We start from the raw sequence: 27,260 nt of genomic DNA, 5'->3' as shown, positions 1-27,260 counted from the left end.
GGCCGCGCCCGCACCGCCCCTTCCGGGTCGGGGAGGCCGCCGCGATTGGCTCGGGCCGCGGGCGCGCCCGGAGCAGCGCGTTCGAACCGAGATGGCGGCGGCGGAGCGGCTGCGGAGGGCGCTCGGGGGGTGGCGGCTGCCGGAGCTGGCTGCGGGTGAGGGCTTGGGGACGGGGAAGGTGTCTCGGTCCCTCTGTCCCGGTCCCTCTGTCTCTGTCTCGGTTCCGGGGTGGGCGCTGGCCCGGTCACCGGGCTGCGGGATGCTCTGGCTCCGGGCCTTCTTACAGCTGTTCTCTGCGCGCCCGTGTCTTGCGGGGTTTGGGTATTCCGTGTTTGTTTTGGAGCGTTATTTGGGGTGAAACGCGTGTTTTTGAGAAATCTTCTCCCTGGTGCTTACAAACGTGTTTTTTTGGTTTTTTTTTGTTTGTTTGTTTGTTTTTGTTGTTGTTGTTGGTTTTTTTGTTGGTTTTTTGTTGTTGTTGGTTTTGTCTTGGGTTTTTTTTGTTTGTTTGTTTCTGTTTGTTTTGGGTTTTTTTGTTTGTTTGGTTTGGTTTTTTTTTTGTTTTTTTTTTTCCCTGTCTCTCAGCGTGGGTGGACACGATGTGGGACCTGGAATTCACGGAGGTCGAGCCTCTCGATCCCCGGATAGCGGAGGACATCACGGCCGATGGAGTCGACAGCTTCACTGGCCTGTACAGCGCTCTGGCGCCCTTTGCCGCCGGGGAGCAGGAGAGCAGAGAGGTGACATGACCTGAACACAGAGCCAGCCATCCTCACTTTGTCTTTTTCACGTCTGTCTCGCCTTAAAATTCGCAAAATATTCAAAAGCTGTTCAAACAATTCTTGCTCTGTGTGCTGGAATGCTTCAGAGGAAAGCTATTCCCAAATTTTGATAGTATCGTTTAGCATAATATTAAATATATTTAGTGTTATGTATGATAATTATTAAAACACTTTTTAAGGCATATAATACATAGGGAGTTGGTCACGGTGGCACCTGTTAAATTCTGAAAAATGGCTAATTTTGGACATCCGCGTTATTACGGGATTTCTCACTATTTCTGTTTTGCCTCAGAATGTCTGGATCTTGTTTGCTGAGAACAGCCTGTCCCACCAGGCCCTGGTGGCTGTGCTGCACCACTTTGTGCACGTGGGCCAGCAGAAGAGAGCCAACGCAGAGCAGAGGGTGTTCGCTCTGCACGCGGCTGGGCTGTACTTCCTGCTGCTGGAGATCCCAGGTGAGCCAGCAGGATCCCTCCGTATTCCAGCACGCCCTCAAGTTTTGCTGCTCTCCGTGGTGCAGCTGGAAGGGGTCGGTCAGCCAGTGATCCTGCTGGAATGTGTCACTGCTGATGGTGCATCAGCCTGGTGCAGCTGGGCTTTGTTCAAGGAGCTCTTTAGTCTTCTCTTGAACTTCCTTGGGCTCTAGGACAACACCTGTGCAGAGATCATAGAATCACAAACTGATTTGGGTTGGGAGGGACCTTAAAGCTCATCTCGTTCCATGGGCAGGGATACTTTCCACTAGACCAGGTTGCTCCAGCCCAGCCTTGAACGCTTCCAGGGATGGGACATGATGCTCAGATGGTTTGATGCTCTCTGTATTTTGTGTGGAAGAGGACTGATGTTGTCTTTTCTTGGCAGGCAGCATAATCAACCAGGTGTTCCATGAAGTGGTGTTTGACAAATGTCTTCACACCCTGACAAAATGCTTGCCTCGAGATCTGAGGAAAAGGAAGAAGGCGCAAGCTCAAAGCTCACAGTCCAGTGCCAGAAGAAACAGAAAGAAAGGGAGACCGTGCAGGAATGACAGCCCCAGTGTAAGATGCTTGTGCAATCTCTTCAGATACAAATCCCTATTAATAAGCAAATTGTTGGCAAGCTGTTTCTCTTTACTGCCAATATAGGTAGAAGAGATGTTGGAAGAGGAGGAGGAAGAGGATGATGAGGATGTTTACTGGTCAAGAGAAGGTCTTCTCCAAGTCCGCAACGCCATCTTCCTTCTTTTGAAAAACTTCCTAAGACTTCTGACCAAGTTGTCCCTAGAAGAAAAGCCTCAGTGCCTGCAGAACTGTGTGCAGGTAAGAAAGATTCAGCTTGAGGAACTTTGTGTGCCCTAACACAAACTTTTTGGGGATGCAGAGCACTCCACAGGGAGAGGTGGCAGCCCTGCCTTCCGTCACCTGGTCCCTGCTGGGAGTTAGAGGAGATGTGGGAGCAGGGTGCCTGCTTCGTGTCTGCCTCTCATGCTTAAAACTTGCTGACATGTGCCAGATGTTTTGTCCATGGAATCAGAATGGTTTGGGTTGGAAGGGACCTTAAATCTCATCTCATTCCACCCCCTGCCATGGGCAGGGACACCTTCCACTGTCCCAGGCTGCTCCAAGCCCCATCCAACCTGGCCTTGGACACTGCCAGGGATCCAGGGGCAGCCACCCCTTGTTCCTGGGGGGAGCTTCTGGGCTTTGGGCTCTGCTTCTGTTCTGCTTCAAGGGAGGTGTTTGACAGTTAAACCCAATGGTGTGACCCCAGACGTCCCAGAGTCCTGCACATCCTCCCCTCAGGGGACTGAGCTCAGCTTGGCTCTCTTCCCTTGCAGGTCTTTGTTGAAATGACCAGCTTTGAGCCAGTGCTCCATGAGTTCGACTTTTCAGCATCCATGTGAGCAAATAATTCTTAATAATTCTTAATAATTCTTAATGTTTATACGATGCTTTGAACTGATGCCTTTTTCTCCGGCCCTAAAAGTACGAGTCAGACACAGTTAGGGTGATAAAACGTGTACCTTTAGATGAGGATCCTCAGGTGCACAAATTCATCAGGTAGAAAAGGCCGAAGATGCACACCCCGAGTAATGTGTGTGCAATTTTTATAGATTCTGCAAATTAGCATATCTGACAGGAACCCCCCAAACAGGAACCTGCCTGGTGAAGTAATTCCCCCAGTTCTTGTACCTTCTACATTCTCCACCTTAGGATGATCCAGGCCCTGTTTATGAAAGTGACAAATTCTCTTATAAAGGTAATTGGAATATGTTCCGTGTGCTAACAGCAAACAGCATCTTGTGAATATTGAATGTTTTCCAGTCAATGAGCTCTTTTAGCTGTAGTAGTCATAGTAAATGTTTCTCTGATGAAAGGGAGAGACATCGCTTTGTCTTCTTTTGTTAGGGATGTTAATAAAGCCGAGTACATTCCTGAGGCGGCCTGTTACGGACTGTACTTACTGTGTTCCCCTCTCCATGGCACACAAGATAAGGTAAAAGTTAAACAGAATCTTTAACACCCTCACAGCAGCGTTGAAAAGGAGTGGCTGCTTCTTTCCTTCTCCACATGTCGTTTTTTCTTGCATGGTTTTTACTTTTCGCTCCGGTTTCCCTCTTTGTGCCGGGTCTTTGCTGGGTCAGAGCAAAGATGGTTTTTTCCACCCCAGTCCTTTTTTCCCTTTGGCTTCTTTGCTGCTGCACTTGTGTGCAGTGAATTCCATGCTCTGCTGACTCTTGTGGCAAATGAATTGAAAACAAAGGAGAGCTGCAGTGGCATTGGATCTCTGAATCGTAAGGAAGAGAACTCCAGGTGGCTGCCTTTTCCTGGAATGTTGCGATTCCCTGCTAGATGGAGCTGCAGCACCGCCTGGCAGCGTGTGAGGGCTTGGGCTGTGCGGTGCTCTGTGCACTCAGTGAGGGTGAGCAGGGCTGGTTCTTGTTCAGAGAATACTCTGTGATCTTGGAGCAGCCAGTTCTGCCAGAAACTTTCCATCTTGATTTGTTTAAATTGGCAAGCAGAGCATGGCATAACTCCCACTTACCCGACTGCTGCTGCTCTGGATGGATGGGGCTGCTGAAGGTTGGGTGTGCCTGAGCTGTGTCTGTGAGTTGTGTGACCCCCCCCGGGCTGGTTCTGAGCCTGCAGGCTGAGAATCAGCAGCTGTCTAGTCAGGAAAGCCTGGAGTACACACTAACCTGGTATTCCCGAGTGCCAGCCCAACTTCAGCAGCCCTAGGCCTGTATGTTTCTGCCTCCTTGGTTTCTCAGTGCAGCACGAGCCTTTTGGAACTGTTGCCGTTTGTGGTGATAGGAAGGTGTCCCCTTCCCAGACCTGCCTCACCTTCCCTGCCTCTCCTGCTTGCTCAGGGAATGTCAGGATCATGAGGCAAGCTGTGGTCCCAAAACTGTGGCAAGGGAGGCAACTCCAAAAGTTCAAGTGCACGTGGTGATACAAAACACGCATTTAGCTTAGGACATCTCCTTTGAGTTCCCTCAAATTCCAAATGTTTCTGGCAAAGAAAAGTCCACACCTTTGGAGGGCAGCTGTTAAGGCTTTCAGAAAGCCCTTCTGAGACCTTGCTGAACTTACATGAGAACATCAGAGCCAGGAAAGGCGTTGTGTGCATTTAGAAAGTGTCCTCTTGGAATTTCTCTGCTAGGAGTCATGCTTTAATATGTGCTCTTACTTGGTTCTAAGCTTGATTCAGAATTATCTCGTGACCCTGGAGTGCTTATCTATGGAAAAGAACCTGCAAATAGCCTCTTCTTTCCAGACCCTTCAATGTGTCTTCCATCGACTTCTCTACGTAATTCTGATGGCGGAGAGCAGTGAGGATTCCATGCATGAGGTCCTTCCCATCACACCAGCTGTGACCAGTGCCAGGAACCTGGCTATAAAATTCATCAGGTGATGTTCAGAGCTCTGGGCATGGCTGCTCCTTTCTTCTGGCATGCCTTTGCTTTGCTGTTGAGGTGATAAAGGGATGAGAGAAACTGGCACTGGCTTTGATGTTGTTTGTGCAAATGAGGCTTAATTAAAATGTCTGGAATGGGAATTTACTGAGCTTGCTGGCAGAGGGGAAAGAAGGTGCTGTTTGACAGGAAAGTGGTGGTGAGTGGAAAGGACCCATTTTCTGTATTTTGCTTTGTGTCAGTTTTTCAGGTCTTGTGTTTTACTACAGAGAATTGTAAAGGAAATGAAAGATTAACATGGAGCTCACTCCTCCTTAGTTTTTTGCTTTCTCCTGCTTAATGATAAGTTTTGCTTATGTTTATTCCCCCTGTTGGGGATCCATGTTGTTGGAAGTGTAGTTTGTGCAGAGATCCCCAGACAACATGTAAAAGTAGATTGAGAACAAAGAAGCTTTTCATGTTTCCCTTCTACTTGTTAGAAAAGTACGGGAAGAAATTATTTTGTGCCTGCAAAGCCAGGTTAATGTGGAAAGTAAGTATGGTTCTCTGAGCATATCCTGCTGCACTCACATGATTCCAGAATCATGGCCACTTTTCCTGACTTTTCAAATGCATTCCAAAGGGAATGTCCTTGATTTTTCCTCTGTTATAAACCAGCCTTATTAAAATCCGCTTTTCTCTCTCCCATGCAGTTCTCTGGTAGATGAGCTGAAAGAAGCTATTTATCCTACTCTCCGAATATTGCTCCAACATATCTGTGCCCAGGTATGCCAAGCTCTGCTGCTTCTGGAGCTGAAGAACTCGTGTGGATACATTGGAATATCACTGATAGTTTAGGAAATCTGTTTTCACCATGTTTTGTAAGGAATGAAAACATGTGATGGTGAAGCAGTGACTGAGGAAGCTGTGATGATTCTCCCAGCTATTGTTGAATGTGACCATATCAGCTCATTAAATAAAAAAATACTTCTCTTAAGCCCTGAAATGCCTTTCTGGCATGCAGAGCAGAGCAGTGAAGTATCACAGGGTGCCCTTGCCCTTGTTTTTCAGGTCCCAGACAAGGCTGATTATCGCACCTGCGCTGCCCAGGCCCTGGCGACCCTGCTGGACAAACTCCCTTGTGCAGAGTTCGCTTCTTTCATCGCCTGGCTTTATAAATTCTCACTCTATGAAGTAAGTGCATCTCCTTGATGTTTTGGAGATGAAGGATTCAATCTCAGCACTGAATAGCTCTGTCACTGCTGGTACCCAGAGGCAAGAGAACTCTGTGTTCACTTACATTAACAGAGCACCTTGTGTGCTTTTTCTTCCTACAGGTTCCCTCCAGAGTGTTTGCTCTGGATGCAGCCTTGGCTTTGTTGGAGCTGCCAGAGAGGAACCCGGGCAGCTCCTTGTCCCTGGAGGATCAGAGGTTTCTAAAGCACAAGTTTTTAGTGCAGGTCATGGTGTTTGGCCGGTGCTCAGACATAGCCCCCGTGGTCCGGAGCAAGGCTCTCAGCAGCCTTGACTGCTGTCTCGAGATGAAATCTGCTGCTGTCTCAGAGAGCATTCAGGACTTACTACAGAGCTGTGAGTACTATGGGCACGTTAGGTAACGAAAAGCACTCCTGAACTTTCGAGGGAATAATTGCTGGGAGGTAGGAGTTGTCAGGAACTTAAAAACTGGCACACAGAGTCCTTATATATTGTGTCATAATGAGAAGTAATTCATGAGCCTTGTTACTTATGAAGCCTTATGTTTGGAAGGGATTTATTCTCATGTATCATTCTAAAGAGACTCCTCTGTGAGGTCCCTTTGAAGGATGTTTACAGACAACTGAAATTGCTCATTGGAAAAAAAAAAAAAAGGCAGTTCATTCTTGCCTGACAGCTGATTAAATCTTGAGTTGCCTTTTGCTTCTGCTAAGTAGTTCTGTTCGTGACTGGCATTCCGAGCTCCCTCAGGTGTGGTGAAGGCCAGATGGCACGATTCAGAGCCTGCACACAGCTTCCCACCATTAGATTGCTTGCCTGAAAAAAATTTGCAATGGCAGAACATCCAGAATTAAAATATTCTGTTTGATTTTCTTTTTTATTTCTCTTTTTTGGCAGCCCGTGTCCACACAGTGTTGGAAGCAAGCGCAGGCACTGCGAGCGTGACAGCCAGTGCAGGAGGTACAGAGTCATTCTTTTCCAGTAAGCCTCAGGCTCTTCTTGGCATGCCATTTCCTAAAAATACACATATCTGTTAAACCTAGGGCATGCACGAGGCTCTCTGTTTAACACTCAACCATCTTCTTGCCGGGTGAATATACGCCTTTGTTATTCTTCAGCTTTTATCTTTTCTTTCAGCCGTGTCCAGCCATCCACTGAAGACCTTCCCAACTTCCAAGACTTTTGAGCTGACAGACAGCAGTGACACTGCTAGGCCTGATGGTATGTCAGAATTAAAGCAGCCTTTTCAGATAACCATTTAAAGCCTTAATTGAAAGCAGACTTTCTGAAGTGTATTCGTTGTCCATTTCTCAAAGGAAGTGGAGAGAGCTGTTACAAAACACTTAGGGGTGATGAAGGGGGTGGAATTGCCAGCCATAAAGAAATACTGTTTCCACTCAAGTCTGAAAAATACATTTAATCCTGAAATGCTGATGTCTGTTGGTACTAACGTGATGGCAACACTTGTTGAAAAGTAGGTAATTTATTCTTCCCAAAAAGGACGGTAATTGATGTGGGATATAACACTTGCAGCTCCATGAATTTCAGGGTAATTAAATCTCTTGCTCCAGTGCTCAAAGAACTGATACATTTTACTCTGTAAAGCACAGCACCTTGGAGTAGCTCTATTCTGTAGGCAAGGACCCGTTTCTCTGCGGCATCAGGTTGGAAGCTGAAAGCGGAGTGTCACATGAAATGTCCTGATGCAGCATGGCAAGCTGCTTCTAATTTGTTGATAGCATGAAATCACCATGAAAGTTGGCTTTTATGGCCGGGATGTTCCTCCTTCAAACCTCTCCCTTTCTTTTCCTCTTGTGTGGAAAAGCTCTTCTTCCTAACCTTTACGCCCCTGCCAGGATCTGTGCTCTCAGTTCTTGCTGTTCACCTCCCTTGAACTGCTGACAATTCAATTCTCTGCTCGCTTCCCATCCTGCAGCGGTGCCTTTGTTCCGTGCCTCACGCTGCTCCTCGCTTGGGATCTCCCTCCCTATCTCCAGGAGCCAGGCTCCAATCTCCCCCCCCTTGAAAGCTCCCTTTTCAAACACTCTGCTGATAAAATTTCCTTAATCTGCTCCCTCAGACAGAAAAGTCCTCCAGGCCGCTCAAGGTATTGTGTATTCCCTGTTCAGTTGCAGGCTCCCCATGCCAGAGGATGCCGGGGTTTGTATCCGATACCCAGCTGAGCACACACTTGGCACTTGGCAAAACAAATTAAGAAAAGACTGGAATGAAAAAAGACTGTCTGGAGCTCCAGAGGATGCTGAAATCCAGGGCTGTCCGAGGCAGTCAAGGTGCATTAGCAAAGCTGTCTGGCACATGCCTGTGCTTGGCTTATGCCTGTGCTAATTTTGCGCTCCTCTGAAGACCAAACAGCTCATTTGTTTTTTTTTTTAGAAAAGAAATAACTCTTGGCTGGGGATAGTCAGAACATGCTCAGCACACAAGGGCAGAGATAAGAAGGGTGGGGATAAACTGCAAGGTGAGGTGTGTACTGCACAATTCCCTCTACCCACCAGCATCAGACATTCCCTTCCCTTGGGAGTTCTCAGCCCTTTAGAACTTGGGATTTTTGGTTGTTTCATTGGTTTTTCCCCCTCCCCCTTTTCTACATCAGGAAAATCAATGTCAAAGTGTGATTATTTGGTCACCTTCACAAGACTGGACTATTTTAGTAGCAAAATCTTGCAGTGGAAAGGTTCTGTGCTCTTCCTGTGCAGCTGCTGTCAGGAGGAGGAGGATGGGGTTGCACTTAGCTGCCCATTAAGGAAGCCCAGATCAAAGTCCCTTTGCTTCCTTTGGTAAAAATTTATTTTTAAGCTAGTTTTGATTAGTTCCCTGTGACTAATCCTATTTTTTAATGGCAACAGGATGGATGTCCATGTGAATCTCTAAGTAACAGATCTCCAAATTTGGCATATCTTTGGGAAATCTGACTTGATGCTGGGAGAAATTTAACAAACAGCAATAAATAGAAACCTTAAAAGCCATGGTAAAATGCTGGAAGTCCTTATGGCCAGTTAATAGCCCAGTGACTCAAAATGTGAGAAAGAATTGATCTGTGTATTCAGTTGTGTGTCATTTAATAACTTACTGCCTTGATGATGTATTTTTTCCTGACAGCATGCAGCAATAAGTGTGAATATGGCTGTGCAAAGTAAGATTTGAGCCCTAACTTGGCATTCAGGGAAGAGAGATGTGTTCTGGTTGCCTTGTAGACTCTGGGGTGGTTCTTTGCAGCTGCTGTTCTGCAGCCTCAAGGAATTAATAAATGGGAGTCATTTCCCCTCTGTAACACACAGCAGTTCATACATTAATGCTTGATGCTGTGTGGAGCTCTGAGGCAAAACTCACAGGAGGCTGTGGGTGTTCTGAGCTCTGCAGAACCTCCCGTGGCTCTGTGTTGGCTCCATTTGTCCGAGCTCTGCCCAGGTAGCTCTTCCCACAGGTGGCAGGGGTACCTGTGCCTGTTCAGCTGTGCCTGACTCATCTGATGAGCTCTCAGACTCTGAGGGTAGCCTGGCATCTTTTATGCAGACAAATAAAGAGGTCAGAAATTACAGATTCACCCTTTTTTTTTTTTTTGCTGCATGTCTCAAGTAATTCGTTCCATCGGTTTCTTTTGTGATACGTGAAGATGTGTTTATAAATGCAAGAAGTGGGGGGATTGTTTGGGTTTGTTTTTCCTTCTGGCTTATGCCTTGTTCTGGATTGTTCTGGGTGATTTTAATTGTGCTTTGTTCAGTCCTTCTGAAAGTTTTGGGGAACCATTTGAGTTTGGTTTTGCACTGAGTTTGTGCTGCTTTAGAGTGGGCAGGCCCTGGCACAGGTTGCCCAGAGCAGCTGTGGCTGCCCCATCCCTGGAAGTGTCCAAGGCCAGGTTGGATGGGGCTTGGAGCAACCTGGGATAGTGGAAGGTGTCCCTGCCCATGGCAGGAGGTGGCACTGGATGGGCTTTGAGGTCCCTTCCAACCCAAACCATCCTGGGATTGTGTGGTTCCAACTGGTGCTGTGGGAAATTCCTTCTTTGTGGGGGTAATTCCTTTTTATCCTCATTTTGGATAGGAGAAGAGTTCATGGCCATACTGAGAGAGAGAGCTGGAGATGAGAAAATCATCGTGAGGAAACCTGCTGTGCGGGTAGGGTGGGGTTTACATCCTTCTCTGCTCTCAGTGATTACCCAAAATCCGTTAAATAATTAATTAGGCCACAGCTATGCTGCAAACTCTGTTGCTTTGCCCACTTGTAGCTTCCTGCTCTCTCTGCAGAGTGTCTTAAAGGCATTAAAGATCTTGTTTACTAGCTCCTGATAAGTAAATAATGCAGGCATAATGATGGGAATTTCTCTAGTACCCTTGTTGGCGTTCTGTTATTCCGTCATTTGCAAGGAGAGGCTCTTGTCAAATGTCAATAGGCATTTCAATTAAGAGACTTCCTCATAAACTGAAGCATATTAGCTGCTTAGTTTGTTTTGACCTTGTTAGCAAAGAGATTAGGTTACATCCAGCCTCTTTTTGAGCTCTGTGCTGCTTTCCTTGCTGCTCATTTCTTTAATGAAGTCATTAGCTTTTAAAGAGAGAGGCTTCAATGGAAATTTCCTTGTTTTAAAAAAGAGGTGTCTGCTGCTGACTGCCTTCCTCTGTTAGTCCTCTTCACCCCAGCTCTTCCCCCTCAATTCACACGCTGATTTGAGCTTCCCAGTTAGGGCTTTGCAATTCATGTTTTAATGCTTTTTGATTAAGAATAAAAATAAATCCCCTCTTCCTTATTGCCAAGAAAAAGCTGTGGCTCGTACAAGAGGCACGTTATTTTCAAGGGGAAATTGTGACATTCTCCCTCTGCAGCTGCTGTTTCAGAGCAGGACTGACTGGAATGATGTTTTCTGTTCCGTTTTACATCTCTGGTTGTGCCCAGCACTCATGAATCGTTAATGTGCCGTTTCACCCTGGGCGAGATAAATCTCCGGCTAACGTTGGCAGGGGGTAGATTGTATTTTTGCTTTACCACTCGGTGCCCCCCGGCCTGGATTCCCAACAGAGCTGTGCTGCTGTTTGCCTCGCAGGTGCTTGGGAGCCTCCTGAAGCACGGGCACATGCCCTGCACCGCCGAGAATGTGGGCACGCTGCGGGACCGCTGCCGCGACCCTGCGGCGTCCGTGTGCAAGCAGGCGCTGCACTCCATCACAGAGCTGCTCCTGGTGAGGGGAAACGGGGATTTTTCCCTGGGGGAAGGCAGGAGGGACCACAGCAATCAGTCATTCACTCAGGGAGCTGCCTTCTGTGACTCCGCTCTCATTTCTTTCATTACCTTTCGACTCGGAAGTCATGAGTCACTCTGATACCTCCCTGTGATTTATGCAGAGTGCTTCCAACTGTTGGAAACACTGATTTTTCTGGCTGTTGATTTATGTGTCATGAAGAAAATGTTTATGTTGCTGGCCTTCTCAAGTTAAAAAAAACCCTGAATCACTTTCAGATGTAATGTGTGGATGATAGCATTGCTATATTTTTCTTTCTTTTCTATTTATTCACAAAGGGTTCGTAGCTCAGGCTTGGAGCACAGGGTTTATATTAAGCAAAGCTCTTTTTTTTTTTAGTGCTAAATCATCTGCTGTGCAGCCTTATTGCAAACCTGTTATAATTCTTTATAGAGTCTCAAAACAAAGTGTTGCAGTACTTTAGCAGAAACACCAGGTATTTATCATAGAGATGATTAAAGACCTTGTGATGCTGAGTTTCCCTGTCCCACCTGCTGCCACACTGCTGGGATTGATTAAAATTCAGTTTCAAAGTTTGTAGCTGAACCTGGAGGCCTTTTGCTGATCTGACCCGTGCATTTGGGATCCCCTCATCATTGAAAAATGTGCTTCTCTCAGTTTCAGCACAGCAATGTCCTCGTGCAGAAGGCCTGGTGGAACGGGGTGGTGCCCGTTGTGATGGGTGCAGAAAACTCTGTCCAAGAAAAGGCCTTGGATTGCCTTGATCAGATCTTGCTGCAAAACATAAAACCTTACAATAAATCCAGGAGTGATGATAGGCAGAAGCTGGCATGGGATCTGCTGTCCCTGTCTTCAGAAAGCAAGGAGCTGGGGTAAGTGCGTTTTCCCCACCTCTGCCTGTGTTAACATTCAGGGACAAAACCCAGAGGTTTCTTCTACTTTTAATCCCATTAGAATACACAACTTGTCCTTTACAGAAGGAAATTACCTATTGACTGGAGGACTAAGATAAGAGTCTGAGTTTGTGCTCTCGTTCCCTGTGTGGCCCCAGACTGTTGGGTACCACAGCTGACACCCACACTGTTAAAATGCACGTGCTGTCTGCTGTGCAAGGACAGGAAACCCAGTTTTTCTCTGGGATTTCTTTAAAGCTACTTAAATTCCCTGCTTGAAACCATCAGTATAATGCTGGAGATGGAAACTACCACGTTGAGGTGCTTGTGTTGTCCTGCCAGCTCCCAGGACAGAGCTGCTGAACATGAACAAGCTGGCAGGTGGTGAGAGGAGTTCAGCTTTGCTTTGTGTCAGGTATTTTCACTCGCTGCTCCTGTTACCTGTGCTCTCTCCCTGGACTGAAATGCTCACACACAGCATTGTTACATCCTGTGCTGGATGCACTGATAGCACATGAATATTTAAGTCAAATGGAGGTGTTCCTCTGACAGAAGTGAGAGGGGATATATAAAGCAAGAACATCACCTTGTATTAATTCTTATGTGCAATATGTTACTTTGTCTTGTGACAAACCGAATTATCCTGCCTGCCTCAGAACGCTGTGGGAAGGAGCGGGAGAGATGGGATGACACATAGCATGACGAGGACACAACACTGATTAAAGACAGCTGTATGTTTATTAGTCAACAGGGCAGAACAGCTCAGAAGGAGCGAGGCACTGCTGGTGCTGCCGTGCCAGTGTGGGGAGCTGTCACTGTTCTGATTCGGGCATTTTGTAACAGGGTTTGCACATTCCTGGCACCTCCTTCCTCCTGAACTTGCAGGACCTTGCAGCTTGAGACATCTCACAGCTCTTCCAACGTGAAGTAGATAATTAGGGTCATGCAGAAAAACGAGCAGGGTGTGATGCCCCTGACATGACTCTGCTGTTCCTTTATTCCTGGGAGTCTTCAAGGCCAGGCTGGATGGGGCTCTGAGCACCCTGGCCTAGTGGAAGGTGTCCTTACCCATGGCAGGGGGTGGAATGAAATGATCTTCGAGGTCCCTTCCAATTTAGGCCATTCTATTACGGCTCTCGGTATTAAATAAGAACTGCTAGAAAGTCTTTGTTACAAATTACTGAAATTATATTTCCCGATGTGTTATGGTACCAGTTGGACCATTGTCCTACTGCCCCTGATCACTACATCTGTATAGGGATGCCAGGTCAGTAGGGAAAACATGTGTAAATGTGTAAATTTTCAGTATGAATAGTGGGAATGCCAGGCAGCTTTGTTGTGTTGCCCAGCGTATGTTGGATTTTTCTGGATTTTACCAACTGCTTTGTTTATTCCTCCCTAAACTTTCCTTTCTTCCCTGCAGCCGTTACCTGAGCAGAGCCTTGACTGTGTGGTCCAGCCAGAAGAAGTTGACCTCCACTTTTATCCAGAATGTCATGTCTCACCTGGAGACAGAGCATTCCAGCGCAGCTTGGATGCTGCTTGCCAAGGTGGCATGTTCTTCCCCCAAGCTGGATTATTCCAAGATCATTGAATCCTGGTACAGCAGGTCAGTTTGTGCTTTGAACTCCATTCTGCAAGGGAGCACTTTGTGCCGTTCCACAGATTGCCTTTTAGCTGCTTAAATCACAGTTTTTCCTTCAAGCTGTGAGTTCTGCAGCTGGAAATCCAGCAGTGGCCTCAAGATCCGTGCAGTAACCAGCTCTTTCCTTAATCCCTTAGAGTTTTCATTGGCTTTGACAGGTCTGCCTTAATAATGCATGTCCCAGATGAGAGGATCGTTCAGCTGTGATTTGGTTCTGTGCCTCAGAGTTCATTGTTGGTTTTCCAGGCAGCAGAACACGAGCAGTGACGCTGTGGGACACATCCTGTGTGTCATCGGGCACGTGGCAGAGCACCTCTCCAGGAGCCGCTGTGAGGGGCTCAGGGGTGAGTGGCCCTGGGCAGCTGCAGAGGTTTTGTGCCTCTCCTCCTCCATAAGCGCTTGAAAAGCTTAGAAAATTCTCATTTTATGTGCGATCTTGTCTGCAGAGAACATCCGGAGCTGGCTGAAGGAGTTTCAGTGTCCCCGGGTGTTGATCAGCCCGGCTGTGCAGGCCCTGCAGAGGCTCTGCCGGGCCTCCGTAGATGTACCAAAGGAGGCACAGGTGGGACTTAAAATAAACCTTTTAAAATAGCCTGTTCCCCGCTCAGGGGGTGTCTGCTCCTGTCTCCAGGCTGTGGGTTGGTGAGTTCTAAAAAAGGGGCTCTGACTCCAGCAGCTCGAGCCTGCTCTGCTCAGCTTTCTTTGCTGCAATTGTGCTGGAGAACATCCTGTGGCTAAGCCTGGACTCGTAAGGAGTCTTCTGTCTTCAAATGTATTCCCCCACACACCTCTGAAATACCTTGCATTTGCTTTCTGTCCAAGTTTACAGAATTCCTAAAGGAAACCTGTTGCTGTGCTTTTATTACAGCAGCTGTTTCTCAGACTTGGTCCAGTTTGAAGCCATGGATTTTTGCTGTAATCTCTGACTGTTCTCCATCAGAGCTGCTTGAGATACACATATTTTCTAGACCTCTTCCTGGAGACCAAACAGGGAGTTAATAACTTGCTCGTAACTTTTTTTCTGCCTCTATTTGTTTTATGCCATGGCTCTGTTCTGCTCCCACAGTGGGAAGTTAGGCCGTATTTTGTTGGTAAAATAAAGATCTCAGCCTGAACACAGTTGCTAAGAAGCTAAAACTGATGCAGGTCTCTGTCCCTAATGATTTTATATCATCCCTAGTGATGTTTTATATTTCTCTTTCAGTATTGATGACAGCTATTTTATAATAAGCATCCCAATCAAGTTTAGTAAATAATGGGCAAAACTGCACACTCTTGCCTCAGAAGCCACGGTGGGGTGATGCTTTCTGGGGTTTTTTTTTTAACTGACAATCAGAAAATCCTCCCTTGTAGGTTCAATTATCACAGAGTGTTGGCTTAAAATGGAATGCAGATGTTCCTGTAAGTTGGTCACTTTATCAAATCTAACAGCTACCATTTATATATGTATTTGGTTATTAAAATTGCCACTTTTAGATGGTGGAAAACCAGAAATAATGCTTTATATTCACCACAGTGTAGTAGTTAATCAGCTTTTCCTGTGTTTCCCCTCCGAATTCTTGGGAATTCACATCATGTTTTCTTTGTTAATGGAGCTGCTTTTTTCAAGCAACATCTAAAAATTCACACAGACACCTCCAATGTGTTGGGTGCACATGAAACAGCCGCCTAAATCCTTTTTGTTTAAGTCCGTGTGATTTCTATACTGAGGTGAACTTGGGCCTGTGGATCATTAAAAGCCAAGTTTTCCAAGGTGTTTTGACACTTGCACGCATCCTTTGATGTGCAGGGAGAATTTTAAAGCTCCAAGGCACTCTCAGATTGATTTTAATGGGATCCAAATTATTAAAAGTATATAAAGACTTTGATATTAGGGATTCATGTGTGTACAGATATTACAGCTACCTTTTGTTTAATTAATAATGTATTGAATTAATTTTGTTTAATTATGGAGCAGGAGCTGCTCAACCAGGTGTTTGGAGATTTGGTATCCACCTGTTACAGCTACATCTCCAATATAGTCCTCAAAGAGGGTGGAGCAGAGCAGCTGCAGGAGGATCTCTTGGTAAGTTTGGTTCCCCTTCACGGATTATTTGAAGGGTGGAGGTGTGCTTGGGGTTGGTATTCCTCAAAGTCCAAGCCAAGGACTGGGATAATGGGAATGTGCATGGCCTGTGTGTGTGATGAAGTCTTGTATTTATGAGCGGGGAGCACACGGCAGTTTTACACACCAGCAGTTGCTTTAAGGATATGGCACTCTGTGTATTTTTAATAGATGACATGGTTTTTCCCTGCTTTTCCACTCAAACTTCTCAGATGAGCTGTTCAGGAGAGAGGTCTGTAAAATGCATGGAATGCTTTGAGGAGTATTTCAGTATCATTAGATGTGGGGGGTGTTGGAGCATGTTAAACACACCCACCCGGGATTTCTGTTCCAAAGCCTCCCCTTCTGTTCTCCCGCCACTGCCTTGAAAGGACTGAGGGAATTTTGAGTTGTTTTTGGAGAAGAACCGACTCCTGCTGACTTAATTTGCAGCTCAGCCCACTGCCTTTTGATTGCAGTGCTGCTTTCTCTCTGCAGGTGAGACACCTCTTCCTCCTGGGCGAGGCTGCGCAGATGTGCCCAGCCAAGGTGGAGAAATACATCTTCTTCTTGGTTCAGGCCATCCTGGCCCCTCCTGTCAGCCAGGACCAACGTGAGCCACTCCCCTTCTGCCTTTAGCTTTGCATTTACAGACACCACTGTGTGCCAGGCCGCATTTCCATCCTTGACCTGTTCTTTTCCAGTGTCTGCTTCCAAAGACAGTTCCCAGTTCAGAGGCTCAGCCATGCCTACCGTGGTCAGGGCTCATGCAGTCATGACTTTAGGTAAGTGCCACCCTGCCCTAGAAATGGGCCTTTTTGTATCTCAGCCTTTCTGGTGAAGTTCTGCCCAAAATCCTGGAGAAAAGGAGGCTCAAGGGTGACCTTTTCACTCTGCAACTCCCTGACAGGAGGGAGAAACCGGGTAACAAGGGGCAGGACAAAGGGAAAGAGCCTCCAGCTGTGCCAGGGGTGGTTCAGGTTGGACATGAGGAATAATTTCCTCACTGAAAGGGTTATTAAACATTGGAAGGGGCTGCTCAGGGAGGTTTCGAGTCCCCATGCCTGGAGGTGTCCAAGGAACAGCTGGACGTGGTACTCAGAGCTCTGAGCTGGGTGACAAATTAGGGATCGGTCACAAGTTGGACCTGATGATCCCAGGGGTCTTTTCCAACCTAAATAATTCCCTGTAAAGCTCTGGCAGTTGTGACAGAGAGCCCCAGTGCTCTGTTTGCATTACCTCAGCTCAGAGCTTTTAGCAATGCAAATATCCATGGAAACAAGTTGGGCAAACCATGAGAACCCTGCCAGCTCTGCTTCCCCAGGTGTTTAATGCATTAATAGCCATCAGTAATTAGCAGTGTCCCCCAGAGCTGTGCTCTCCTTGTACTCAGAGTTGGGTGCTGAAGGATCATCTCTCTTGTAGTAAGATGCTTAAGAGAAGGTGAAGAAAACTTGGTGCTTTTGATGTAGTTTAGAGCAGAATGACTGCACACAGTTACTCGTTCTCCTCAGCACGAGTGAAATGCTGCTTTCAGAGCAGCCTGGTCAGCTGCATTCCCAGGATTCTGAGGAATACCAAGTGCAAGTTCTGGGTTTTCATACTTCCGTGGTTAGGAACAAGTTTCTTTTACAGATAGGCAGCATTATTCTTCCCTTAATTGCTTTGGAAAGTTTAATACTTCTCTGCAGAGCTTGGGAACAGGGAGAAGTGATGTTAGAACTATTGCAGGCTATTTTATTTTAGGTTGGCTCAGTGATGCTCTCAGAGGTGGGTGTCTCCCTGCTATGCCTATGACAGCTGGGGCTGTTCTTTTTAGCTGCTTTGAATAATACCCTGTACACAGAAATAGTTTGCTGTGAAGGAGGGAATTTGGCATAGAGACCCACTCTATAGGTCTAAGGGGAGTTTGGAGGAACTTGAAGTACCATCTCCCTGAGAGATCATGCAGATTGCTCATCAAGTTCCAGCACGAGTTTCTTGTTTATTCCCTTGTTTACTTCCCGATTCCTTCCCCGGCTCGTTTTGGACCCGAAGGAGGCAGTGAGCCGGGCTGGGCTGGTTGGGAAGGACGATTCATTCCCAGCTCTGCCTCTCTGGTGCTGCTCCCCAGGTAAGCTGTGCCTGCAGCACGACGAGCTGGCGAGGGAGTCCATCCCAGTCCTGGTGCAGGAGCTGGAGGTGTCGCAGGAAATGCCTGTGCGCATCAACGTGGTGACGGCGCTGTGCGACCTGTGCATGCTCTACACCTCCCTGGTGGACAGATACATCCCCAACATCTCCCTGTGCCTGCGGGACCCGCACCCCGTCATCCGCGAGCACACCCTGACCCTGCTCACCAACCTCCTCCAGGTGAGCTGGGGCTGAGCCTCAGTGCCTCTGTCCGCTGCCTGGCGGCTCAGACTGTAATTAATCCATGCTAAATTAAGGGTGTTTCAACTCTGTGTTTAGTTACTGCCTTTTCTGCTGGCCGGCAGCAATCACATCAACACCAGCCGGCACAGTTGGGTAATGAGGTTATTTTTAGTCAATGGTTGCCCCTTTTCTCATCTTGGTTTCTTTGAACTCCCTCCAGTTTCACTCCTCTATCAACGGCTGTAACAAGCACCACGACACCTTTTTTTTCCTCCTGCTGTGTCTGCTGATTGTTCTGAAGGTGTGAATGTTGAGAGGCTCAAGATGTTTACCCTCCCAATGCTCACATGAGGGCAGCTTTGGAGTGCATGCTTTTTTGGCTCTGAAAACAGTGTTGAAGAGCACGTCTGCCGTGGGGTGGGACAGCAGATTTTTCGTTTTTCTACTTTATTCTTCATACCTGGGGTAAACTTTGATGTGCTGCTGTGGCATTTATGCTGCTTAGAGCATCCCCCAAAATACCTGGGGTTTATTTTAGGTTTTACAGCTTGCTCATTTGCCTACAATTTGGAGGTTCACACTAAGTTTTCCTGGTTCAGGTGGTTCATTTTTTTTGTCTGCTGATTTCTACAGGGGGAGTATGTGAAATTGAAGAACTATCTCTTCTTTCGGTTTGTCTGTGTCTTGGTGGATCCAAACCCAGATATTGCCAGGTAAAAAACTCAGCTGTGAAATGATGGAGGAGTTGAAGGTCAGAGATGTCTCAGTCTTGGCACCTTCACATTGTGAATTAAAATTCCAGTGATATAGCAGATTATCCAGCTAACCTCTGTACTTCCTTTACGGTCTGCACAGCAGCAAAGAGGTGATGAGCCTCCCTCCTGTTTATTTAAAGGTCCCAAAGTGTGTCCTTGGCTGTCCTCAAAACGTGCAGCTCTGCTCTGTTTAGGACTCAATCATCCAGAAAAAAAGTCAATATTTGAGACAAGCCTGTAGGAAATCTTCCTTGTGGTTTTCTGACAGGCTCTGTCTCAAGTGCTGGCTTTGTTTTAGGACTAGGATTAAATATTTTGTTGGGGATTTTTGTCTTACATTGCATGCCTTGCCTCTTCAGCCTTCTGCCACATCCTGTAATTGTCAAGGAATGACCTGCCAGATGAGGTGTCAGAGGAATTATGCACTCTGATTTTAAGTGCATATTTATGAAGTTTTTTGAGGTTTCAGAGTCTCCAGCTGCTCTGCTTTGTGAGAAATGAGTGGGGCACGTTTCTTCCAGGAGGGGGAGGTGATGTAGAAATTCTGGATGCAGGAGGAGGACTGGACACCTTGCTCCTTGTTTCTGCCTGGAACAATCCGTCTGAGACAGATATTTCCAGAACCATCAACCTATTGTCAATTACCATTCACACTTCCCTTTCTCTTCAGTGTGTCTTTAATATCTAAAAATGTCTTTCCAGTAGATGGTGACATTGCAGCATCGTGTTCCTCCCATTTCTTTGGGAGCTTTTTCCTTTGCATCTGCATTTAGAGACTGCATCCAGACAAAACCACGTTCTTTAAGTCTGGGGTTGCCTTGCAGCTCTTGCAGGACCTTTGGGGATTAACTTGTTGCTGAGTGCTGTGTCTCAGCCACAGTGGAACCCAAGTTATTTAAATAATTTAAGTGTTATGCCTGGATTCAAGTTCAGATTTATTTCTGACTCTAATGGCCATAAAAATGAGTAAAAATGAAATGTCTGTCTCTCTGAAAAAAGGGTGGATGCCAGTGAGCTGATATCCTTGTGCAAGCCCAGATGGAGCTGGGCAAGAATTAAATGTGGTATTGAGGGAGATTTGGCAGAGGAAAACCATCCTCCTGCCTTGAGAGCCCTACACAGTTTCAGGGGTGGCTTTTAGAAATTATCCAGTGATCATTTCTTTCTTTTCCTCCTCTCCAGTTTTGCAGAGTACTGCCTGGTGCACATCTTGCTGATGAGGAACCCCGTGATATTCTCCCAGCACTTCATCGAGTGCATCTTCCATTTCAACAGCTACGAGAAACATCCAAAGTACAACAGGTTCCCCCAGAGCGAGCGGTCAGTTGAGCACATTTCTGTCTAATTTTCGCTAAATTATGGGCTGTCTGGCCATGCAGCTCTCAGTGACAGCACAGCAGTTGTGTCACTTCATAATTATCCATGCAACAGAGTGAAAAGAGCCGGGGGAAGCAGTGCTGAGTTGTGTCCTGCCTTCCCTGTGACACTGATGTGTGTAATTTGTAGGACTGTGTGGTGTCCTAACAGGTTTATGGGTCTTAAAAGTGACATGCAAATATCCCTGGCTGATTTAAGGTCTCATTATTTCTGGGAGCTGGCATAATGGGATTTGGGCCTGTGTAAAATGTCGTGCTCTGCCACAGGGCGAAGCAGCTCTTCTCTCTGAAGGGGAAGGATAACAAGGAGAAGAGGATGAGGATCTACACCTTCCTGCTGGACCATTTCACGGATGAGCAGAGGTTCAACATCACCACCATGATCAGCGACAACATCCTAGGTAAGGGTTTGCCTTATAAAATCTGGTAAACAAAAAACTGGTGTCTGTATAAAAGCCCATAATCCAGGTGTTTTTTCTTCCTGGCTTCCCCATCACTGCTGCTTCTGGTAAAATAAATGGTTTCTTGCCTGTGTATTCCAGCTTGCTTTGTGTATAAGGTCCTTCCTTTGGACCTGGAAGGCAGCGAGCTGCTCTCAGATACATTTGCAGTCCTTAGCTGCAAAGAAATCAAGCTCTCAAGTATGAGGTCCAAACCTGAGGAAGACATTCAGCCTGAGGAAGATGAGATGTCAACAGCCAGTGCTGTCATGCAGGTGGCCCAGAAAAAGCTCATCTTGCAGGTGAGGGGCACTTGGTCCGCTGTGGGAGCAGGGCTGGGGAGCTCTGTGTCTTGTAAAAACAAAATGTGAAGGCACAATTTGGGAGGGATGCTCATCCTGGAGCTGTAGGGACCAGAAATGCATTTCCCAGAAGCCAGGGGAGCTGTGCTGAGCTGGATTTGTTCCCCACTCCTCTCCTTGGTGAAGCATTGGAACGGAACAGTGATTTTCCTGCACCTCTGGGCAATCTGCCTTCACTGTGAGAACTGAGTGACTTAGTGATGCATCTGAAAAGGCTCCACTTAGGTTAAAAGCCTCTGTGCGTGTGTGTGGTGTAAGAGCAGCCTTGATTACAGTAATTCCCTGGCTGTGGGGGGATAGCTCCTCTCACTTGGGCCATCCAGTGAACCGCAGAGTGCCTTCTCCTTTATTGCCTCACGTAACTGTTCGTGCCTTGGTCACAAAAAGGGTCAAAAGAAGAATTTAATAGAAAACATCATCCCAACAATCACATCACTGAAGTCCTTGATGGAGCAGAAGAGGACCCCAGCTCTTAAGGACCTGATGAGCTGCCTGCGGGTAAGGGGAAGTGTTTTCTTGCTGGTCGTGGTGTTTTTTATCCTCTCTGGAGTTAATGTGCTGGGTGTGCAACCACTGCCAGAACGAGGAGCCTTCTTAGAAGGGAACAATTCAGAAGATGTGATGTTGTGGCACTGCCACTGTGTTAAATAATGTGGGAGGTGGAAGGATTGGAGATAAGGCTCTTGGTGTGGAACGTGGGCAGGAAGAAAGCTCAAATGCTGGAAAGCTTTTTCATGTTCTGAAGAACAAATTGGAGTTGAAACTCTTCAGTCTGTTAAAAACACCTCTGCTCTACCAACTGGTGTTTCCTTTTGCTCCCAAGCAGCTGTGATCTGAATGGGGATGTGAATCAGTAGCTGGGGGAGATTTCTGAAAGGGTCCAAACATTCCTTATTGCTGCAGGAAATTATGCAAGATTACCGAAACGAAATCAAAGACTTCTTTGCTGAGGACCAGCAGCTGGTAGTCGAGCTGGAGTATGACATGAGGAAATATGAAGAGCAGCTGGCCAGGGAGAAGGAGTTGGAACAAGAGCAGCTCTCAGCAGCCCACTGGGAGGTTGGTGCCATTAACTCTGTACCTGTCTCTGCTCAAATTTGTGTGCTCACAACGCCCAGGCCCTGCCTGTGGGCCCTGTTCCAGCACTTGGAGCAGGATGGTCATGAAGGGTTTTCATACCTCTTTGTACTTCCTGACAGCAGCTTTGGTTTCAGAGTCATTTAATAGGCTTAGAACATCAACAAACAAAGCCAAGAGGAGCAGCAAATGATTAATGGAGAAAGAATTCAATTTAAAGGGAAAACCAAGTCTAATTTGGTGCTGCCTGGGCTTAGATGTTGTATTCTCTCTGTTCCCAGAATGATAAACTGGTGTCAAAGAAAGGAGTTCACTTTGTCTGACTTCAGGTGTCTACAAAGTGGAAATTCAAACCTGTCCTAGTCATGCAGACCCTCTTTTAAATTCAGTGTAAAAAAATAAATACGTGCCTGAGTCAATTGTCCTGAACTATTTTGGACACCTACCTTAAGATGAGATGACTTCTAGCCTGGAAGTGCATTTCTCTGCAGACTATAGAAGAGCACTTTATATATAGACCTCTAAACTAGGACGTTACATTTGTGTCCCCTCTTCACTTCCTGTTAAAACTTTGGCCAATAAATTGTTTGTCCCCAGCACCCTTTTACATCCATCACACAAAGGGCAGTTCTTAAACACTCAGGTCCAAGCACCTTGCAGGGTTTTCTACTCTTGTAATCCCTTGTCAGGCATGACCTTTTCTCCTGTTTTCCACAGCAATCTCCATCTTTGGAGAGAGCTGCATCTCCTGGTGGCCAGAATAATAACAATGCTCAGTCTCCTGCGAGTGGGAGGCCGCCCACATCTGGGTTCATCCCTTCCTCTGGGTCTTCTGAGTTGGCCATACCTCATGCTGGTGCTCTGAAGCAGCCTCAAGTGGGTCGCAGGTACAGGCTCCTCTTTGTTACTTGGTGTTTGATATTTATATTTATTATATATATTTATATTGCTTTGCTGGTCCACTCTTTGCAAAGTGGTTTGAAGGTCATGGGTGTTGCAGCATCATCTTCTTATCAAGTGGTGTTTGAGATGATAAGGGATGGGGAGGGGATGGATCTTTCCTCATGCATCTCATCAGGGCTTTTGGAGGGAAATCCCAGTTCCTGTCCTGTTTCTGGCCCTAGGGCATCTCTCCTGAGCACAGTGGCCAGGCTGAACGCTGCCTTCCTGGCAGCAGAAGGTGCACCCGTGCAGCGCAGCAAGAGTGTGGGGAGGAGTTCACCGAGCACATCTGGCAGCCAGCAAGGTGGGGAACTGCTGCAGGCTGCTCTGGCTCTGCACTGGATCTTGTTTACACTGATCCAGTAAGAGTCTTGAGTGCCTTTCTGTTCTTAATTATTCCCTTGTTGTTTGCAGTGTCCTGCCAAAGGTCCAGGCGAGAAAAGGTGGCTGTGGTGGGCCCAGCAATCAGCACCCCAGAGCGTGAGTAGGAGCTGATAGCTACGGACTATTTATTTATCTAAGTGCTTGTAGCAAAGAAGAACCTTCCTGAAACCAAGGGTGTGCGTGGAGAAGCACAGTCCAGTCATCTCCACGAGCATCTCACAGGGTCAGTGCAGGAGAGAATTTATTTTGGGATGCTGAGGTAACAGAGTGCTTTTCTTCCTTCCTTGACTCTGGGGTGCTGAAAAGGAAGGTGGTTGTGGTTCCTTTCCAGCCTGCCCTGCCCGAAGGTGCAAGGCTGAACACTTCCTTGGCTCTGGAAGCACAGCTGAGCAATGTTAGACTGAACTGCAGAGCCCTGCTGCAGAGGGAGATCCTCAAGGTTGGGTCCTTTCTGCTCTAAGTTGTGCAGACAGGGTCACACACCTGGTACAGCCAGCTCCTAGAGCAGGCACAGGGCTGTGACAGCTGCAGGAGAGCACAGGGATCTGCTCAGAGGGATTAGCAACCTGCACAGTCACTGAGTGAAAGAAAGAACTGAACTGAGCCCTGGAGAAGGAATGATGTGGTTTGGTTACTGCTGTGGAAACAGAAGTAGAAGGACACAGAGAGGAATGTCCAGTACACAAACTGTGAGTCTCTGTGCTTGTGTCCACTGCAGCTGAGCAAGGCCTGACCTTCCAGAGGCAGGCCTTGTTGGAATGCTCTCTGACAACCCTGCAGTGTCTCTTTGTGCAAGCACGAGAGGCAGCTACAGTCAAACCCAAATGGAGCCGAGTTCCAGCAGGAGATCCAGGAGATCCCCTCCCTTTCTGCCAATTTGCTGCTGAGCTCCCTCAGGCCATCTCCTTTGTGCTGTGAGTTGTGAGGTGCAGACCCCCAGTGCTCTGGAGAGAGCCCCAGGTGTGAGTGTGTGGCAGCTCAGCTCTCCTTGGGCTCTGGGGGCTGTTCTGGGAAGGGGCTGGCGTCCCCAGAGAGCTGGGGGAGTGCCCCCTCAGAGCCCTGCCCTGCTCACACACGGGAGAGCCACGCTCTGCAAATCCCTGACGGCCCTGAGCAGGCACTGGTGTGCAGCCACTGGAAAATATGATCCTGCTCTTCCCCGTGTGCTGGGCTGCACTTGTCTGCCCCAATGTTTTTCTCTTTGCCTGAGCAACAAGCAAAAAATGTGGGGTTTTGTGCAAAAAGTGTTTTTAGAGAGCAGGATTCTTTGAGCGCCATGGTCTCTTGGAAGCTTGCACGGCTGTTGCTCTTAAAGCACCATATGGTGAAAAAGCAGGAAGAATGTTAATCTGCAGTGGTACTAGAGCCCAATTCCTGCTTTGCTTCGAGGCAGCATGTGTCCTTCAGCAGGGAGACAAACTGTACAGAGCAGGATCATCACTTCAGTCAGCGTGTGTTGAGCCATCTGTATGGTGGCACAGGCTGATAGACAACCAGAATAAAACATTTTATTTCTCTGGTATATCCTTCTGAGACTATTGGAGACACAGTTCTTTGTAAACAGGTTTGTACTTGAGAAGTTGGGAGCAGCTGTCCCTCCTTTCTGCCTTGCTCAGCTGTTCTGGCTGTGTCTCTCTCCCCTTCTGTCTTTGGGGCTCCTCAGCTCCTGCTCGGTACTTTGGGAAGAGCTTCAGTGGATCTGGGTGAGTGGGGATTGTACATAAACACATGTGGAGATGCCACTTTCCCATGGGAAGCTGCATGGGAAGCCCTAGTTTCCCATTTCTTTCCCATAAATGTCTCCTTACCAAGGTGACTTCTTCAGGCACACACTGCACAGCCAGTCCTGAGAGATGCAGGGCTGAGCTAAGGCAGATGGATCAAGTTTGATTTCTGCTCTAAGCTTCAGTGATTCCCTTCCAGGACAGGGCAGGAGTTAAAGAGCAAACCCAGGTCAGCTGTGCAGAGAAGTCCTTTTAGCTGAGTTTCCAACTCCTGCCCTATAAAGCATTTCCTACTTTAATTCCTTGTGAAAGGTTCTGGGAAACATGAGCATAAAACAGAGCATTGAGTTAAGTAAAATCTGAATATTGTGACATCTCTGCTGAGATAAATGACAGGAAAGAGACAGCTGACAACCAGGGCCTATTCAGGCAAGCTAAATTCTACCTAGCTCCCCTGTCAAGTGATTCCTCTTGTCTGGCTGCAGGCAGCTCCTCACAGAACGGCTGTGCAGGGCCTTTGGCAGTTTTCAGGAGCCCCAAATTCTGCCTTGACTAAGCAGAGCAACTGGTCTGGATGGAACTTGTTGCTGGGAGAGATGGCAAAGCTTCAGTGGAAGGGGTGGCTGTCCCTCCCAGGCAGGCCAGGGGGGCACAGGACCGAGGTCCCACACTGAAGTGATTTCCTCCACCCAGGGAGGAATGGAGGCTGGAATTTGAAGTTGATGTGACCCATCAGACTCAGCAGAGGGGTTTGAGGCTGGATGGGAGACACTGAGGTCTGGTGGGCTGGGAGAGAGAGATAAATGTGTGTGTTTGCAGTTAACTGGATTTACTTCCTCTGTGACACTCGAGCATTGCCCAGCAGCATGCCTTGCCCTCTGGCTGTGTCACAGGCTGCTAATATGTGGGGGTTTTTTTATTTCCAGAGCCTGAGACCATTGGGGACTTGACTTTTGGTGCTGGAGTCAGTAGCATCAGCTCGATACAGACACCCTCTTCAGGTCCAGGCAAGTCATCCCTGTGATTCTAATTTGAATAAAAAACCAACCCCAAATGACCAAATCTGTGGCATTTTGTAAAATAAAAATACATGTCTTGTTTGCAGCAGAGGAAGATGATGATGCTGAGGATAGGCCGAAGCGTATCATCTATTTGCCATCGCCAGAGGAACCGTAAGTTCCACACGGGTCTGGAACAGCCACTGCAGGCAGAAAGGCTGGTCAAGGGCTTGGAAGTGCATGGTTGTCCTGCTCCCTTCCTGCAGCCCATCCCCACCTCGGCAGTGGAACGTGAAGTCCCCAGCGAGGAGAAGGAGCAGCCAGCAAGTGCCTCTGCAGCAGTCACAGTGCAAAACCCCCCTGGAAGCAGCTAAGTGAGCCTGCCCCTGGATTGCTGTACAGAACCACCACGCTGCCTGAGACCTGTCCCTCCCCTCTGCTTGTGAAGCACATCCTTCCTTAGCCATCTCTTCTGAGCTGTGTTTTCCCCAGCACTGCCCTAGAGATGGGCAGACAAAGCCTGTGTGAGCACACACAGGGGTTGTAAGTGCTGCTCTTGGCAGAGCTCACTGGAGGGCTGCAGTATAAAAGGAGGGTGGCTTTTCACTCTCAGGATGTGTAATTTGTCCATTTGGGAAAGTAAGGGCATAACGTTGCCACAAGCTTGGTAATAAATGCATTTATCACAGCTTGCAGGGCAGTGAGTGGCTGGGTTTATTCACCCAATCCCTCATTGTCCCTCTTGGTTATATAATAGAGTTGCTTTAATTTGAACAAAGGTAAAACAGCTTGTCACTGCTGCACCCCTAAATCTGGTAATTGCACGCTACATCACCTCTTATTTGTTGTGCAAACTCCTGTGTGTATGAACAGCCTTAATCTTCTTTTTCTATGGAATATTTCTATTCTTGAACTATGTTATTTCTGACTATTAGCATTTGATGAAAATAAATGGTTGCAGAATTAATTCCACCCACGGCGTTTCCCCTTTTCTTGAGCTGACAGAGAAATGAGTTTGGTTTTTTTTCCTGTAGATTTCTACAGCCTCTCAGTCTCTTCTAGCACATCATTGGTATCTTGGGCCCTCAGTTCAATTAGTGTTGGACCCAGCAGCTTTTAAAGAGACTGATTTGACTGCAA

General features: G+C 47.3%; 1 protein-coding gene across 2 annotated transcripts; it reads left to right on the top strand.

Moving 5' to 3' along the window:
- The first annotated feature begins 53 nt into the window (after positions 1-53).
- On the top strand, positions 54-27,092 carry NCAPD3 (non-SMC condensin II complex subunit D3). Of its 2 annotated transcripts, none has more exons than XM_048328614.1 (35): positions 54-155; positions 586-740; positions 1,075-1,237; positions 1,644-1,819; positions 1,907-2,080; positions 2,599-2,660; positions 3,170-3,257; positions 4,539-4,672; positions 5,370-5,442; positions 5,728-5,850; positions 5,994-6,246; positions 6,769-6,831; positions 7,009-7,092; positions 9,934-10,007; positions 10,931-11,065; positions 11,744-11,958; positions 13,403-13,588; positions 13,871-13,968; positions 14,071-14,186; positions 15,582-15,689; positions 16,206-16,320; positions 16,412-16,492; positions 17,821-18,059; positions 18,696-18,775; positions 20,000-20,137; positions 20,461-20,594; positions 20,736-20,935; positions 21,383-21,493; positions 21,899-22,054; positions 22,790-22,959; positions 23,197-23,318; positions 23,429-23,494; positions 26,049-26,129; positions 26,231-26,294; positions 26,387-27,092. In XM_048328614.1, exons 1-35 carry the CDS (start codon positions 92-94, stop codon positions 26,496-26,498), a joined length of 4,413 nt encoding a protein of 1,470 aa, XP_048184571.1. In that variant the 5' UTR covers positions 54-91; the 3' UTR covers positions 26,499-27,092. The 2 variants fall into 2 exon arrangements, with proteins under 2 accessions (XP_048184571.1, XP_048184570.1); XM_048328613.1 differs by having other exon boundaries at positions 26,228-26,294.
- The last annotated feature ends 168 nt before the right edge of the window (positions 27,093-27,260 follow it).

The sequence above is a fragment of the Corvus hawaiiensis genome, chromosome 25, assembly GCF_020740725.1.
Source record: "Corvus hawaiiensis isolate bCorHaw1 chromosome 25, bCorHaw1.pri.cur, whole genome shotgun sequence".
NCBI lineage: Eukaryota > Metazoa > Chordata > Aves > Passeriformes > Corvidae > Corvus > Corvus hawaiiensis.
Note: the sequence above shows the minus strand (reverse complement) of the source record. Positions and strands in the feature narration are given on the sequence as shown.

What these genes read in the sequence shown, in the direction of transcription:
- NCAPD3 (XM_048328613.1), top strand. Translation starts at nt 92, where the DNA reads ATGGCGGCGGCGGAGCGGCTGCGGAGGGCGCTCGGGGGGTGGCGGCTG. An exon ending in TGCTCACCAACCTCCTCCAG is followed by an intron (nt 18,060 to 18,695) that starts GTGAGCTGGGGC and finishes TGATTTCTACAG; the next exon opens with GGGGAGTATGTGAAATTGAA. An exon ending in TCTCAGCAGCCCACTGGGAG is followed by an intron (nt 22,055 to 22,789) that starts GTTGGTGCCATT and finishes TGTTTTCCACAG; the next exon opens with CAATCTCCATCTTTGGAGAG.